Source organism: Cheilinus undulatus, linkage group 2 (assembly GCF_018320785.1).
Source record: "Cheilinus undulatus linkage group 2, ASM1832078v1, whole genome shotgun sequence".
Classification (NCBI taxonomy): domain Eukaryota; kingdom Metazoa; phylum Chordata; class Actinopteri; order Labriformes; family Labridae; genus Cheilinus; species Cheilinus undulatus.
In genome coordinates, this window is record NC_054866.1 from 28,970,955 (window position 1) to 28,989,340 (window position 18,386).

General features: G+C 38.6%; 1 protein-coding gene across 1 annotated transcript; it reads left to right on the forward strand.

Annotated features, from left to right (window-relative positions):
* The first annotated feature begins 1,039 nt into the window (after positions 1 to 1,039).
* rab4b (RAB4B, member RAS oncogene family) lies at positions 1,040 to 17,392 on the forward strand. The gene is made up of 8 exons (XM_041811468.1): positions 1,040 to 1,208; positions 6,359 to 6,439; positions 9,698 to 9,812; positions 10,128 to 10,190; positions 14,282 to 14,436; positions 14,579 to 14,674; positions 14,820 to 14,996; positions 15,113 to 17,392. Exons 1-7 carry the CDS (start codon positions 1,193 to 1,195, stop codon positions 14,933 to 14,935), a joined length of 642 nt encoding a protein of 213 aa, XP_041667402.1. The 5' UTR covers positions 1,040 to 1,192; the 3' UTR covers positions 14,936 to 14,996; positions 15,113 to 17,392.
* The last annotated feature ends 994 nt before the right edge of the window (positions 17,393 to 18,386 follow it).

Consider the following 18,386-nt stretch of genomic DNA (forward strand, 5'->3'; position numbering starts at 1 on the left):
GTCGGAGTTTTGACATCCATTATCACCACATTATGACCACATTATCACTCGACTATGTAACAAAAAATGGTGAGCCTTAGGTAAAAAATTTTAAAAACCACAGCCTTGATTGATTAATTGTTTGGTTAAGCCACATACAGCTCAGTGGACAAATCAAAAGTAATCTGCACCTTCTCTTATCAAACATTTTTTTATTTTTTTATTTTTTTCCGTGGTTAAATTCATGCCATAATCTTGGATCGAAATTCCAAATTGTTTTCAAAATAAAAGCAGGTCTTTATTCAAACAAACAACTTTCCCTTCAGTTTAAGGTCATGCAAAATCAACAATGAAACAAAACAAAAACAAAACAAAACAAATAAAAAAAAGAAAGAAAAAAAAGTCAAAATGAGACAAAAAAGGGAGATTAGTCATACGCAATTGACAACAATCATGATAAAACAGGTGTTCGCTTGACGGCTCTAATTTAGCCTACATAGAGTAAACGTAGGGTGAAGTGTTGTTTTTGTGGATAAAAGCTCTGTGGAACATCTGGAACTATCATAGATTAATGTAAATGACAGAACATTACAAAGGAAAAATTGAATAAATGAATTAATAAATAGTGTAGATGAAAAAAATCAGCTTGAATTAGTGGAAGTTATGTGAAGGTGTTTAAGGCTGTTAATTGTTATTATTGGGGAAATTTCAGTATTTGGATTCAAACATAGCCTACTCTAATAACGGAATATCAAATATATCTTGGTGGGAATAAAAACATTTATTGAAGCATAGAAAAGGATATAACCAGACTAATGTGTAGCACACGTGCATTAAATAAATATGTTTTCTAAACATGATTGATCAGTTATTTTGTTTAGAACTGGTCAGAGTGTACAATAAAACGTATTCCATTTAAAATCCCCGACTTCGACCCCTTTTTGAACTTCAACATTTACTTTTATAGAAATTCTAAAAATTCCCACATTGCCAACAGAGCGAGAAGGCAGCATTGAACGGCGGATGACGTATGACGCAGCAGCCGTGTTTGGTTGTTCGGAGTAAAAAAAATATCTAGGAAGGGATCAAGGAAACCTCTAGCATCGTAGATAAACACCCCCCGGAGGTGTGAATCCTGCTAGCACACAGCTGCCACAATACCAAGAGGACTGTAAAGAGGCCCGAAGGAGTGGTTGATACAGCGAGGGTCAACATGTCCGAGACATACGGTATGTTTGTGTAATTTTATGCTTGCTAGCTGTGAAAAACCCTCTGAGATGAGACAGACTGGCTCTTAGCAACGCTGCTAGTTAGCTGGCTGCATCGCTAGCTTAGTTTTGCTGTCAACTCACCACATCTACGAATTAAAATTGTGATAACTAATATTCACCCCTGACTTTTAATTCAGAGAGTGTTGTATAGCTTCGTCTGTATTCACTGACGTTTCTGCCCTACGATGGCGGAGTTACGTGGCTTCCTTTAACGATCAGTAATAGGAACAGGATGATGGTAGAGCATTTACAGGTAAAAGTTGGCCAAACTCAAACCACAAAACTACACTTTCATGTCAGCACATCAAGTTTTGTGTTTGCAGAGGTGGAGGTATCCTGAGCTAATAGTTCGAGCTATTTGGGTGACCTTGTAAACTGTAACAACAATGTATTCAGATCAAGGTAATGTGGATGTGTACCTTAATGTAGCTATTAGCTACAGGGCCTATATGAGGAAGTTGGGTAAGTGTGGCTGAGACTATCCAGTGGTTACCTTTAGAGCAGCAGATGTCAGGTATTTTAGAGCACATCTAATCTCAACCTGAAGTAAACTTCCCTTCTGTTTGCTGCTTGAGATTAGTATATAACAAGTTAATTCTGCTACCAGACACCTGTCTGTGTCTATGAGCATGATGACAAACATCCAGGAAATTCAAAGTATTCTGAGCACATTCACAAAACTTTACCTGATATAATTGGTCCAGTAGGTATGACAGTGAAGGTCCAGTTGTTTGAAGTGGTATACAAATGTAATTACTTTATCTCCTTCTCTCACACACATTCATACTCACTCTCCTTCTCACTGTCTACTTGTACCCTGTCTCCATCATCTTTGTATGAAACTTTATCCCTGTGGGCTGTATTTGTGTAAAAGTGTCAGTGCTAATGGTAGCAGTAATAGCTTTTTATTGATTACCATTTCAGTCTCCTGTGCTGTCTCTTCTCCTGGAGGGCCTGTAGTGAAACTGGCAAAAGTATTATGAATACAATAAGCACATGAAAGATGACAAATGGAATTTCTAACACATTTTATTGATTTGGTCACTGAGCCCTTAAAAGAATATGGCTAATGTTAGAAAACAGAATATAAAAGTTGAAAAATTGAAGGTTATATGTTTCAGTCAGTACTAAGATGGATATTTCAGCATTATCTGGACATAGACTGATGTTACTGTTATAATGCAAAATAAACTAGACCAATTTAATAGGGATGCACAATATTGGATTTTTGCCTATATCCGATATGCCAATATTTTAAAACTCATTTTGGCTGATACTGATGTTTAATAACATTTTTTCCACTGTACAATAACCACCAATTCCACTCAGTACTGCAAATATATAGGCTATATATTTTTAGATATTGGCATTCTATTTTTTTAGAAACAGAGAAAATATTTGATTTTATCAGGATGGATCAGGAGGATGTATTGTTTTTTTGTTTGGTTTTTTTTGTTGTTGTTTTTGTTTTTTTCAAATACAGTCATACACTAATGAAAAACTTACAGTAATGTCTTTGGGTTACATGTGCATCACATGCTACATGTATTTTTAACAGTACAGCCAAAGTCATCTGCATCTTTGAGGGTAATAAACAGCAGCAAAATAACCTGCTGACACTGAGCTCCACAGTGCAAAAAAGAAATAGCTTATACATTTAGATTGATTCTCCTTATTACTCAGCCAGTTTGCAGGATGGCTCCCTGAGATACTCCTGACAAAGTGCTTTAAATAACAACAACAACAAGAAAAAGACAGATTCTTAAATGCAAAAAAAAAAAAAATCTAGCTATAGTTCAGAGCTTAAATATGCTTATAGATTTTTGAGTTTTTCCATATCCGAAACATCAAAAGGAGCTGCAACTGCGGCTGCTGAGTGAGCACTCCTATGAGTGCAGGACAGGCTTTTTAACAGTGAAATCCTCATATCCACTGAGGCAGTGAGGCTCAACATGCTAACAGGATGGACACTTGATGTTCATATATCCGTGGTGAAGCTAGTATGTTTAGCTTAATTGATGAGGTTCTCTGGAAACAAAGTTTTGCAGTTCAGGTAAGGCTATAAGCACCTGCTGGGTATAACATAGTGGGGCTTTAAATGCATCATTAATCCACAGAAGCCCATTTATTCTACAACACTGAAAGGCTGATTATCAAGAGCTATAAATTCAATGCTTTTCCTGTTCAGCTCCTTACCTTTGTGTGATCGCTGCTTTAATTTTTAGCTTTGTCGAAAGACTTAAGTAGAGGCTGTTGACGAGTTTTACCTGGCACGAAGTTTTGTCATTCTTTATCTTAAGAAAGTCCTTGTAGTCATCAGGGTGACGGTTTTAGATGCAAAATAAAGGCATGTTGTCATGCTCCTCCTCACATCACATGGACTTAACAAGCAATGCAAACAGCTACTTTGCTGTCTTGTTCCTACTCCTCAAACTTCTCCCACACAATCGACATGTTGAGTTTGTTGTTGGCACACATTCAGCGTCATTGCGTACACTTAATTTTTACGTCACATTATCGACCATACAGATCGCAAATTTTATCATCGGCTGATACAGATAATTAACTTTTTAAGCTATTATCGTCCGATACCGATATACTGCCGATAATATTGTGCATCCCAACAATTTAAATCTATTTTAGCAGTGTTAATGGGAAACTTAGATTACTACTTTTAGTAGTAATTATTATAGGGGATTTGTGAGTATTGAAGCTGCAGATAACATCAAAATAATTTACTTCTGAATTGAAGCTCTTGTGAGGAATTTTCAGATGGTTATGAAAAAGACTGAAATTAGTATTAAAGTCTCATTATGACTTCCAGAAGGTAAAAAATCACCACAGGCAAAACAATTGATGACTTTGACATGGTTATTTAATGCCTACGGTTGTTGCTGTGAGGTTGGTGTCAGAAAAAGACATTAACAGCAACCTGTCTAAATGTCCTTTCTTTGAATTTTCCACAGTAAAGATTCTTTGAGCAAGCGTCCACAGTAAAATAAAGCAGTATGTGTTTTTATGAGGAAATAGTACTTGCAAACGTTTTGGACAAAGTCTTTAACAACATGAACACTTTGTCCACAGGGGGCACCAAAATCAACATAAGCTCTTGCTGCTGCTTGTTTACGTCACGACTCTGCTGCCCCTGAAAGTACTGCCCTTCATGGCTGATTGGTCCTGTCACTTTCTAACCGGGCCCAAACAGTTTAGATGGGAGCTTTGCGAGATGGATTCACCAGTGAAAACAAGGAAATGGGCGTATCCATCTGCTTTTCAAGGTTAGGTCAAAATGGGTAGCACTTTATTTTTGTGGGTCTTATTACCTAGTAATTATCTAGTTATTAGAGTAACAAATATAATAATGTAGTTTTTTCTCAAGAATGAAATGGTAATTACCAAGTAATGACTTGTTAAGAAGTATTATCTAAAAAATATAGTAATATTAAGGAAGTCTTTACGGAGTAATAATGTGTTTATTATTAAGTAATTACTATGGGGGATGGAATCACTTTAATTTTGGGGGCTTTTATGCAGGAATTACCAAAATAAAATATGAATGAAGGCATTCAGAAATTAACTAAAAGTTAGTTGAAAAATTATTCAGGAGGGACTCACTTTAAGTTAGTTGGCCTACCTGGGATTATCAAGCAACAAAAATATCCAAAAATAATCTTATTTCTTGGAAATTACTTGGGGAAATACATTTAATTACAGAGAACTGCCACAATACTATAAAGTAATGGTACTTAATACATTATCACTCAGTTAATATTTTCTCAATATTACCATATTTCATGGTTATTATTTTGTAGCATTTCATGTTATTATAAGGTAATTATCACCTATTCCTCAAAAATTGCTAGATAATTGTTACTATGAAAAGTGTTATGTATTTACTCCAAAATTACTATGTAATTACTAGGAATTTAGGGCCGACTAAAATAAAGTGTTAAAAAAAAACTCTTTGAAGTTAGAGTCAGTAGGTCAGACAGGCTAGACATGAAGCTGAGGTTATCTTGGTCTGAGTGTGTTAAATGTTGTCACAGTGTAAGTGAATACAGATAACAGCATTAGCCTGTCCCCTTGGGTTATTTAATATTGATGTGTCAAGAATGCTAACGCCTGAAAGGCTGCTGTTGGGAGGGAAGCATTGCATTCAGCCCTCCTTGATACTCTGACATATTGACAGCCTGATTGTTGTATGCAGATCTCACATGGGAATTTGTCTGGATAGATGCTAAAAAGCTGAGGCAAGCTTTTGAATGGGAGCTGTTAGCTTTTGAGTTTGTCACTCCCTCGAGGTATTTCTGTTGATGTGAGGAGCTGAACTTACAGGATGCTATACTGGCTGATAATCACATCGGTTGTGACCAATCATTAGCCAGGCTGGCACGTCTGACTGCAGAGTCTGTGTTTAAGCTTTAACTGAAATTGCACACTGTCAAATTTCAACTGAAGCAGGCTCTCTGGAGGAAAGGTGCTGTTTGCAATCATCACTCGCTCTCAGGCTTTATTACTTTGGGTTTCCTGTTATGTTTTTACAACCTCTCTTGGTATTGCTGACACACAAACACACAAACAACATCCACTTAGTCAAATTCAAGCATACCTTTTATAATGTAAATGTCTCCTGCAGTATCTTCTACTGACCTTATATGGATAAGGTCAGTAGTCACTGAAGCTGTAGAACATGTACGTGGGTTGGGTTGTTCTCTCCTGGGCAAAGGCCCAATCTTCACAACAACAACATCTGCACAAGCAGCTGGCTGTGGTTATTCAATCCCTGTGCAAGACAGCTAACCTGATCCACATTCAATAACTCTCAAGCTTTGGCCCTTGTGACGTATGTTTTTAAGAGCCTGTGTTGGTGTCGTGTTTTGCTTAGCCAAACAAGTATATTAAATAGGAATAATAAGTAGCAGGTTATGGTAGCAGGTTGTGATTAGAAAACTAATTTGGGACTGTTGGGTGCGATGGAAGAAGAAGCTAAACGGGATTAAGAGCAAATCTTAGGATTGTCTCTGGAGTAGTCCAAGCAGCGGGTTCAGATTCTCCTCCTGACATTGGTGTTGCATTAATCTCTGCCTCCTCCTCCTTTGTGCTTTCAGACTTCCTGTTTAAGTTCCTGGTGATTGGCAGCGCTGGGACAGGGAAATCCTGCCTCCTCCACCAGTTTATTGAGAACAAATGTAAGTGTTCCCGCATGAAGCCCATTAGTCACAGCAGGTTTTCAGTTGAGTGAAAACATAATTCTGTTATTACTACACAGACATATCAAAATGGTGAAATTGGGGTGGATTTCCTGAGCTGCAGTACAGCAAACACTTCAGATACACTGCCTCACTCTGCTGTGAGGTGACATAAAAACTGTGGATATATTATGGCAAAATGATTATTATTAAGCCTTAGCAATAAAACATAGGCCTTACATTTTTCAGAATGAGGTCTGAAAAAAAATCAGTATTCCATAATCAATCAATACCCTTATCCAAACTAATACAATTGGATTGAGTTTGCATACAGATTAAATTAACCTAAACCCAATCCAGTACACTCCATATGAATGGCTTCTAGATCCAACTGAAACATGTCAGAGTTTAACAGCAAGGTTCACACAAGGGAATTCCTTAAGACTGTTTGATTTGAAAAAACACTGAATCACAAAAAGATAAATAAAGAAGATAGAAAGCAAATAATAAAGCCAGCCGGTTTGCTAAACTTGTGACACTTGCTATTATGAGTTTTAAATTCCACGGTTGTTTTTAAGCGAGTAATGATAAAATACTCCAGAGAGAATCCTGCCCTCCCTCACAAAGCTGGTATTAATTTAAGATGTGTCTGGTCCCTGTGCTGAAGAAAAAAACAAGCTTACAACCTCATGTGGTCTTCCTCTTGTTTCTCATGTGGTTATGAGCTGTATGAAGATAACAACTTGGGTATTCTAAAAAGTACAACACACCTACATAATAAAACTGGCAGTACCAATCTAGGTACAATGTTTAAAAGTGTTATTATTAGGGATGCCCTGATCACATTTTCTGCTGCTCATACCGATCATCTGTGAGTGAGATTGGGTGATCGACTGAAGATACAGATAATATTTTATGTTTGTTAAAGCAGCTGGTTTAGTGTTTGGTCAGTCAGCTTAGGTTTGTAGTGTACAAGTGGCAGCATAGCCTGTTAAAAAAACACAGAAGTCATCCTTATTCGGTAGAGATGCATCAACTGTGAAAATCAGGGCCAATTCCAATGTTTGAAATAACATTTTAGCTGATAGCTAAAATAGATAAGTTTGTCTAACAGTTCACCTCTTCTGCCTGAAAATAAACCTTAGCATCAGTGCATCCCTAGTATTAAGACAACAACATGCTTTTACTTATTTGACCAACAAAGCAGGGAAAAACTTCCCAAGGAGCAATGCAACATGTATCTTAGAGTAAGGATAACTGAATTAAACAATGTGGTAATTCTTTAATAACGTGTGAATATACAGTGCATTTCAGACCCCCTTCTTTTTTTTTATTTTGTTATGTTGCAGCCTGATGATTCAGTCAAAGAAATTATTTTTATTCTCATTAATCCACACTCAATACCCCATTATGACAAAGTGAAAACAGAATCTTAGAAATGTTCTTTCTAATGTCTTTGGCAACAATTGCAGCCTCAAACCTTTTTTGAATATGGCCCAACAAGCTTTGCACACCTGGACTGGGGGATGTTATGTCATTCTTCTTTGCAATTCTTCTCCACCTCAGTCAGGCTGGATTGGGACCGTTGGTGGGCTGCCTCTTTCAGGTCTTTCAATGAGACCTGGGTTGTCCCTAAGCCACTCCGGTGTTGTTTTGGCTGTGTTTTTTAGGGTCTTTGCCATGTGAACCTTTGGCCAAGTCTGAGGTCCTGAGTGCTGCGTGATGCTGCCACCACCATACTTAACTGTTGGGATGGTATTGGGCAGGTGATGAGTGGTACCTAGTGTCTTCCAGACATAATTGAGGCCGCAAACAGTTAAGTCTTAGTTTTATCAGACCAGAAAATCTTGTTTCTCCTAGTCTGAGAGTCCTTTTCTGCAAACTCCAAGCAGGCTTATAGTGTTTTTCACACTGAAGCCACTCTGCCATAAAGCCCAGATCAGTGAGGGGTGCAGTGATGGTTGTCCTTCTAGAAGTTTATCCCATCTCCACACAGGATCTTGAGCTCAGTCAGAGTGACCATTGGCTTCTTGGTCACCTCTCTTGGATTCTCTAAGGTTTTTCTCCCCTGATTGCCCAGTTTGGCTGGGTGACCAGCTCTTGGAAGAGTCCTGGTTGTCCCAAACTTCCTTCATTGGAGAATTATGGGGGCCACTAACCTGACACGCCAATTGGATTTGTTTCACACATCCATCTGGGAAAGCTTCAATAGTGTCATCAAGTTCTGATAAAACTGGCGCTTTAGCAGCATCCACACTAAGCTCTTCCACCATAACTGCACCAGCTCATGCTGCTGCTTGTTTACATCATGACTCTGCCGCACCTGAAAGTACTGCCCCTTGTCGCTATTTGGTCCTGTCACTTTCTAACCGGGCCCAAACAGTTTAGATGGGAGCTTTGCAAGATGGATTCACCAGTGAAAACAAGGAAATGGGCGTATCCATCTGCTTTTCAAGGTTAGGGGGCGACTGGGTGTGAATACTTTCTTAATGCTTAGTACGTACTTTAGATTAACACAGTAACAGACGGAAACAATATTAAGCCTTTCCTGAAGGCTAAACTGCACCACTAGTCAAATAAATAAAAGGCAATATGTTTCAGAACATCATATCAGCTGAATTATGCAACTAATGCAGTTATTTTATAATGCTAAGAAACAAATTCCCCTTACAAAATACTTATTTAGTTCAAGTTTTTCTCCAAACCAAAATTTTCTTTCCTCAAAATTACATTTAAACACATCAAAATGACTTCTATTGACCTTGCCTGATGGTAATTTTACTGAGCTAACCTGAACACCTTATTCAACTTTCTGTCTCCTTAAGTAAGCTAACTAGCCGTTATTCTGCAGATTTCAACACTGGATTATGATTATGAACTTTAGGATTAATACAATGTTTTGTGGGTTTTACCACAGCTGCCTTTAGTGGAGGAGGATGACTGACCACAGCAGCAGACAAGCTCACACAGTTTTTTAAAGCTGTCAAAAGGTGTTATGTTTAAGTTGACATACAATACTGCCTTTAGCTGCAGACACCACAGGGTGTTGGTTTTTGTGGTCAGCAGCTAGAAAGAAACAGTATTGCCTATCTACCAATCACATACTTGAAATAGTCTGAAATTTATTAGTGGCTGGGGCACACCTGTTGGTTAAATATGTCTCATTTTATACTAAAAAAGTCGAGGCCCAAGTTAGTGTTTCTGCTTTGCATTTTTATTTCCTCATTTCAGTTTCTTTCTTCTGCATCTCTGTTGCAGTTAAACAAGACTCAAACCACACCATCGGCGTGGAGTTTGGCTCCAGAGTGGTCAATGTTGGTGGAAAGACAGTCAAACTGCAGATCTGGGACACCGCCGGGCAGGAGCGTTTCCGGTAAAAGAGCCAAAATCATTTCCCCACAAAGATTGAAGTAAACTTAAGCAAACCTTAACATAAACCACTGAGTACACTTGGAGTCTTTGGGATACTTCCAGCTTGAAACATGAACCTACATTGGCATGTGGAGATACCACACCTTTAAGCAGCTTCAGTGAAGGAGTCGTGTGCTTGACTGTGGTTAATAACTAGACACAAGGGACTGTTTGTCTCTCCCCCCTCTCCTGCTAGGTTTCACCAGCTGATATGGATACAGTTAATGCATCATGTTCATGTTTTCTGCTTTTTTTCCCCTGCATTTTCCCCCCACAGTTCTGTGACACGCAGCTATTATAGAGGAGCAGCTGGAGCACTTCTTGTCTATGATATCACTAGGTAAGGCAAGCTCCACACTTTATATGTTTTCACAAATTATATTTTGTCTATAAAATAAACAAGATTTCAATCCTGTCTTATCAGAGTTGAAAGTATCTCTCAGACTTTACCTTTTTATCATTGACTGATAAAATAATCGTTGAAAACCACATTGAGAGGAGAACTGTGTGGTCCCTTAAGACCATTGTTATCTGTTGAAAGCAGACCTGTGTGGACTTGAAAAGGAAATTTACTGATCCGTGACACTTGACTGGTTTCACTTCACCCTCATTATTTTTATGTGCTCCTAGATTTTTTCCAGTCAGTGTAAGAGAAAAAAACAATGTGTCCATACCACCTCCAGAAACTGCAATTTAATGACTTTGTCCTCAGACCATACAGTGTGATTTGAATACCAGAGCCCACTCACAGGCCTGTATTTCATCAGCTGTGGGTTGTGAAATGAAGATGGAGTGAGAGCAGTAATGCAGAGAGACAGGAATGTAATACAGTTTGTGTTTGTGAAAATGTATGGGCTTTTCTAGAGAGCAGAGTGACAGGAGCTGTAATGTAGAGGCATCCACTGGCAGACGGCAGTAGTCAGGAGAGCTGAAGTCCATCACAGGAAGTGTCACCTGAGGGGACAACAAACAGGGAGAGTGGAGGGAGAAAACTGCAGGGGGAAAGGGGCACAAGAGGGAGAAGATGGAAAACAAGAGAGTGAGTGGGGAGATTGAGACATTTATCACTTTTCACAGGTGAAAAGGTTAGCAGAGAGACAGACAGGAGAGGAGCTGAGAGAGTGCGAAACAGATTGCAGTTGAGCCACTCGTTCCCATCAGCAAGTGGACGAGGAGTGATGTCATCCTTTGGCCACATTAAAGCAGCTGTTTAACATTATTCTGGTGACCCACACCCTTCTGCTCACCTCTCCGCCCTTGTGTTGCTATGGACACAAGGGTCTTTTCTCCACAGTGACTGGTGATTTAGCCCCAGAGAAGTTTGCATGATAGGTCCTAGCACCCTGTGTCTGCTAAAAGGCTCATTTATAGCATTTTTAATTCATCTAATACTTTTTGCCTTTTTTAGCATGTTCTATAGCGCACAATTTAACCCACCAAAAGTGGAAAAATGCATTTGTTTTGATGTTTCTAAGGTAACACATATGAGATAACTATTAAAAATAAAGCCAAATCTTTAAAAGGGACGTAGATGGTCACGTAGTTAGGACACGCCTAACAAAGATCGAAGTCATTATGCTTCATGATCACTCCTTACGATGTGATATCTCAAGAACACTGTGGGGGATTTTCTTCAGACTGCACAATTGTCTGCTTAACTTCAACCACAAACTGATAGGGATTCTTGGGGTTATAAGTTAAAAGGTCAAGGTCACTGTGCCCCATCATCATGCCTTGCTTGTGAACAGGATATCTCAAGATTGCCTTGAGAGATTGTCTTTGCACAGATTTCCACTCTAATTCAAGGGTGAACTGATTAGATTTTGGAAGTACAAGGTCAAAGGTCATTGTAACCTCAAATCTTCTACATACAAAAAAAATGAATAATTAATTGAGGGATAATTTGCAAAATTTGGCACAAACCTACACTTTGACTTCAGGGAGAACTGATAAGGTTTATTGTGACCTTCCATAATGTGACCTTACTATATTATAGCCTCTCAGGAACCATATCCTCCTTATATACATGAGCACATGCAAGAAACTTCAGTCTGTTACTGTGCTAGACTAACATTAACATAAAGAGACATTCAACAAAACGCCAGCAATAGTTGTCAGTGTTGTAAAGTCATACAACTGCTGGGTAGTAGTTCTAGTTTGAGAAATCTTATCTTGTGATATGCCAAACGTTTGCTGCAGCAATTTACAATGCAGTAGTAATAGCTACATTTTAACTGTAAATTAAGGCTGGTTAAGAATTAAACTGACCTTTTCACTGAAGTGCTTAAGGCTTAGCAGCATAGCGCAGTAGCAATTATGAGTAGGAACAGGGCAAAAAAACACAACAAGGCTAGAAAATAAGGCTTTTATGTTTTACCATTCTGTGTTAAATGTCTTGAGCAATTTATATGAATAAAGACCTGGGTCACTATCAGAGGAAGTGTTTTTGTTGATATGAATACATCACATGCTGATGGAGGGAAGAGGCCCTTTGTGAGGATTCCAGTGCCTTTAAAAAGTATTCCTCACCTAGGATGTTTTACCCTTTAATTGATGTAATAAATAGATTATGGTTAATATAATTAGCCTTTTTTTTTTTTTTTACAAAAATGTGAAAGAAACTCTTCAATGTCAAAATAAAAACAGATTTCTACAAAGTAATTTTAATTAAAAAGAATATGTTATGTAAGATAAATGAATGCATAAATTTTCTCCCCCTTCAAGTCCGTATTTAATAGATGCACCTTTGGCTGCAATCACAGCACTGAGTCTGTTTGGATAGGTCTCAGTCATGCTTTTACATCTGGACACTGCAGTTGTACTCCATTCTTCTTTGCAAAACTGCTCAAGCTCTGTCATGTTGCACAGAAGATCAGGCATGAACAGCCCTTTTCAAGTGAAGCCACAAACTTTCTCTAATGGATTGAGGTCTGGGCTTTGACTTGGTCACTCCAGAACATTCATCTTGTTCACTAAAACATTTCTGTGTAGCTTTGGCTCTCTGCTTCAGGTCATTTTCTTGCTGGGAAATAAATCTTCTCCCAAGCTGTAGTTCTCTTGCAGACTGGATAAGATTTTCCTCCAGGGTTTTTCCTATATTTTGTTGCATTCATTTTACCCTCTACCTTTACAAGCCCTCTGGGGCTGGCTGCTGAGATGCATCCCCACAGCATGATGCTGCCACCACTTTGCTTCACAGTGGGGATGGTGTGTTTGTTGTGATGTGCAGTGTTTGGTGTCCAAAAACATAGTGTTCTGTCTGATGGCCAAAAGGCACCATTTTGGTCCCATCAGTGTACTTTGATCCACTTGACCATGAAGTCTCCCACATGCCTTTTGGTGAACTCTAGTCAAAATTTAATGGGTTTTCTTCAACAGTGGCTTTCTCCTTGCCACTCACCCATAAATCTTTGACTGGTGAGGAACCCGGGCAACAGTAGTTGTATGCAGATTCTCTCCCATCTCAGGTGCTGAAGCTTGAAATTCTTTCAGAGTAACGATAAGTGTCTTGGTGGCCTCTCTCTCTAATCTCCTTTTTGCACGGCCACTCAGTTTGTGAGGTTAGCCTGATCTAGGCAAATTTACACGTGCTTTATTCCTTCCATTTCATGATGATGGATTTAACTGAACTCTGTGGGATGTTCATTGCCTTGGAATGGTTTTTGTGTCCATCCCCTGACTTATAATTAGTATAATATTTTAATCATAATTAACATTTTTCAATAACCTTTTCTCTGTGTTGCTTGGAGTGTTCTTTTATGTTCATGGTGTCATGGTAGCCAGGAATACTTATTAACTAGTGAATGGATCTTCCAGATACAGATGTCTTTATACTATAATCACTTGAGACATTCACTGCACTCATGTGATCCCCATTTCACTCATAGTGGGACTGCTAGCACCAAATGACTGGACAACTGTTGTACTTTAAAGGAGGTGAATATTTATGCGGTCACTCATTTTACATTATATATTCTTATTTTATTGACATTACTCTTTAGAAATTTGTTTCACTTTACATTCAAGAGTTTTTTTACAATCACTTTTAATGTCAGAAAAGCCACATTATATTAGTGATTGATTTTTAAAATCAATAAAAGGATAAAACATCCAAGAGGAGGAATACTTTCATAGGCACTGATAGCATTTGAATAAACCTATCTTTAATTTGTAGTTTGTTGGTATTAGAACCATTAAACGAAACAGAGACACACATTTCTGTTTTTACTACACTAGGTATCTGTGTGGGAGTAAAGTTTCACCCTGCTGCTTTTACAGCCATCATCATCAAGTTAAAAATTTGCATGTTTCTCAGACCCAAGCAGCTATGCAAAATCATTTGAGTTTAACAAGTTAAACAGCAGTCATTTACCCCTGACAAAACAAACCATCCAATGACTCTATTTTGTCTCTACCTGTCCTGTCTTTTAGCCGGGAAACATATAACGCTCTAACCAACTGGCTGACAGACGCACGGACTCTGGCAAGCCCCAACATTGTTATTATCCTGTGTGGCAACAAGAAAGACCTGGATGCAGATCGGGAGGTAACCTTCCTGGAAGCCTCCCGCTTCGCTCAGGAGAATGGTAAGATGTGCAAAATCTTCATCATCACATATTATTTTGGCATTTATTTCCACCTACTCTTAAATATTTTGATCTGCATTGTTCTTTGTGCTTATTTTGCTTCTCCCTAAGTCTTTTGACTCCTTTTCTATAACCCATGTAGAGCTGATGTTTTTGGAGACAAGTGCTCTGACTGGGGAGAATGTTGAAGAGGGTTTCCTCAAGTGTGCTCGCACCATCCTCAACAAAATAGATTCAGGTATACACCCTTGTTTCTTTGTTAAAGAGGTGTGTCTCTGTTTTTGTGAGTGCATAGACATTTGCATGTATTTACCTAAAGTCTCCTGTGGATTTGCCTCTTTTGTCTTTCTCACCAACGTTTTTCATTACACCTCCTTTAAAAGGCGAGTTGGACCCTGAGAGGATGGGTTCAGGTATCCAGTATGGAGATGCTTCATTGAGGCAGCTGAGACAGCCGAGGGGCACCACCACACAGAATAAGCAGCAATGTAATTGCTAGGGACTGAGGGTGACACCTCACCTCAGCCGACAGGCCCACACAGACAGGACGCCCCCTACAGGTCAGTGCCATTAGAACTTTGTTTGAATAGGATACTTGAGATGAAATCCGCTTCAGTGATATGAAGAGCATGTCAGTAATTAAGTCTATGTCTCCTTTTCTCTGCCAACATACCAGCTCCAGGTGTTTTTTGGTGTGTGGGACCCCTCTCTCTACAGTCTCACACACCTTGGATCACCTGGAGGAGTGATCCTGAAATCACCACAACCCTGATGCCCCTGTGTCTGGGCAAGAAAGTCCTTCAGTGAGAACATAGTGGAATCATTAAGAAGAAGGATGTTCTTCTATTCAAATGGATTCTCAGTCACTTACCAGACAAGGAGGGTTGTGTGTATGGGCTGTCCTGCTGTTTGGTTTTATTTTTGTGCTTTTTCATTCTGGTTTTAGCAACTCTGACAGGCTTTCTTCATTTGCACATGATTGTAAATTATTATTGGTAAACCTTTTTTTTTTTTTTTTGCACATATTCATCATTGAAGCGATTAAGGGCCCAAATGCGTCCATTGATGACAAAAAAAAAAAAACAGTTGTATTTTTTTTGGTTTAAACTGTACATACAGTATGTATTATAAGCCAGATTCAATGCAAATCTGTGTAATCATTTCTGAATCTGTTTTCTGGTATCTTCTCTAGATCCAAATCTGAGAAAGTATAATATAGTTAAGGCTCTTGGAGTTAAAGAAGCCAAAATGTAGATCATAGCAGCCTGTTGCACCAGCTATGTGTAAGTTATGGCGTAAAATCCACACTAAAAGCTACAAGCAACTTAAGTTGTGTCATTATTTGATTGCATCACAGAGATGTAAGATTTCTCTTATCCTAAAAAGGTTAACATCCAAACTTATTAAAATATTGTTGCGGATATGTTTTCACTTAAATCTGACCCATCAGTGAAAAGCATTTTAATGCAGCTTTTATCACAGCGCTGCCTTTCATGTCTAATTACCTCTAAGCAGGCTAATGGCTGAAAAAGTTCAGCTAACTGTGGTTAATTCTCAAACAGTGCTGAAAGTGTATGCATAATATGACAAAGCACTGTGATTAGGTGATAATCAAAGCCTACACCCGTAACCTAGAGCCAGGATAAAATAACGCTGACATGGAGGGGTGAAATTGCTGATAACTGTCTCAATAGGTCTAACACCTCAACTTTTAGTGGAGCTTAAACTCCAACTTGCATTCATACTAAGCAACGTTTAAACCTGCAGATAGCTGGTGCAACCAATAGCTGTATTTTTACTCACTCAGAAATGTGGGTTACATCAAGTCATATGACTTTTTGGTAAGCATTTAAATGCACTATAAACATAGAGTGTTGACCTTAGTAATATACTTGATAGTATGGATCTACAGTATATTATTTCAAATTACCATGTCTAAACTGTCCAAGCACTCCATTTTACACTCCCGCCTTTACCCTGTGAGGGCCGGTTTAAAGCACAAAAAGGAGATTTTGCTGTTTGATTTCACTCCAAAGTTCCCATCTTTGTAGATTTACAGTCTGAGATTTAGCTCTTTGCTAAGTTTTCAGTGACTCTGGTTCAATCACAGTAAAAGGTTGAGAATGGTCATCAGTGTTTGCAAAACTAACATGCCTTTGACTCCTCCTGCTGGGCTTTTCTTCATAATCTCTGCCTCCCTTTAATTCATGCCACACATACTGTAGAAAGGACGTCACAGGAAACCACAGTTGGTTTAGCCTCAGTTCCATTTTTGGGAAACTTTCATTAAGCCCGCCCTGCTTCCTCAAAGAGTCTTGACACTGCTTAATCATGCAAGGATTCTGTTTTTACTTTTTTCACTTCTCTTTGTAAAGGACAGACTCCCTGCTCAGCTAAAAAATGTTGCTACGTTTATTGAGCCATCCCAGATGTTTTCTCCTTAAAACTGACCCTGTATTGCCCCAAAGAAAAATAAGGGAATTTCCACCAAAATACGGTTTCCCCTTTCAGTTCAACGCCAACAGCATGGTTTGTGGTGGAGAATAATGAGCTTTAAAAACATCCCAAACTCTCCTTTTCTGTCTGAAAAGCAGAGAACAGATCATACAGACACAGCCAAGAGGAGATCCAGATCCTGCAAAACTCAAATCATATCCTCACATGCTTGCATATGTCCTTCCAGAGAAACCATATGTGTTTTTAGCTCAATTACTCCAGCAAATGTTTGGAGGAAAACATGTTGAGTTGTGCAAACAGGAGAAAGTGCAGGATATCAAGAGACAGATGGTCAAAAAGCATAGTTTTTATTTCATACTGGCATCATGTGATAATTTGTCTCCTTCTGCAAGTGCACTTTTACTTTTGAATTTTCTTTTTTTTGTTTATATGCTGCAACTATAGAAATGTACATTTTATTTTACTTGAACAGTATACTGTAATAAAGATTTTAATTGTAGATGTTATCATTTCTTACTAAAGAACAACTGAGATTTTTAATTTAATTTTGTTGTTCGTGGACTGCTGTAGTGTTGGTAACATCCTGCTGTCTGAGCTTTCATCTGTTCATACCCACTGCTGACGTGGAGGTAGCAATGAAAGGATGTCGACTTCCTGAGCTGCGAGGAGAGGCCGTTTGAAGTGGTTAAATACTGTTGAGTAGAGCTCCTTCACTTAGCTTTCATTTACCCATATTGTATTTATTGTACAGTTTAAAATAGCCATATAATACACATTATTTTCTCACCTCCAGTTGGGGTCAATCATATAATGAAGGCAATCTAACTCAGTTGTTGCTTAGTAACTAATGTAATATAATCAACCTAAATTCTACTGTACATCTCAAGCAACCTATACTGTAAATAAGATTTGTCTATTGTCTATTGAGGGTAAGTATTGCTCATTGATTGTAATGATTATGCAATTCCCAGTAAACTGCTTTTTTTTTTCATTTAAACTTTCCCGTGTCCTTGATGTTTATGTTTAATCCCTACAGGCCGAGCATCCTGAATGTAGGCAAAGCTCACCTTTCTCTCGCTTCCCTTCTGTCAGCAGGAAATGGAGCCACATCAGTTTTACAGGCAGGAGGCTTAACAGGGCCTGAAATTTCACAATAGAAGCCATGAACATGATTCATTTGCCTCATCTCCCACTCTTCGGTCGTATCATTTCTCTCACAGGCAGTCAGGGTGAGGTTAGGATATCAGAGGACTTCTATGATGAAGAGTAAATGCCCTCTGTGTCCAATTGTCTGGATTTATGCTCTTGGGTCGATGGAGCAACGACAAGATTGGTTTAATGTTGCTGAAGTGGATATATTGACTGATTTATTAATCTTACACCTAGTTGTCAAGATGACCTCATAGGAAGGGCTGGTGTTTAACCACTAGGTGGTGCTAAAATAAAAACTATCAAATCCACTTTAGTTTTTGAAACCCATCACATACATTGCG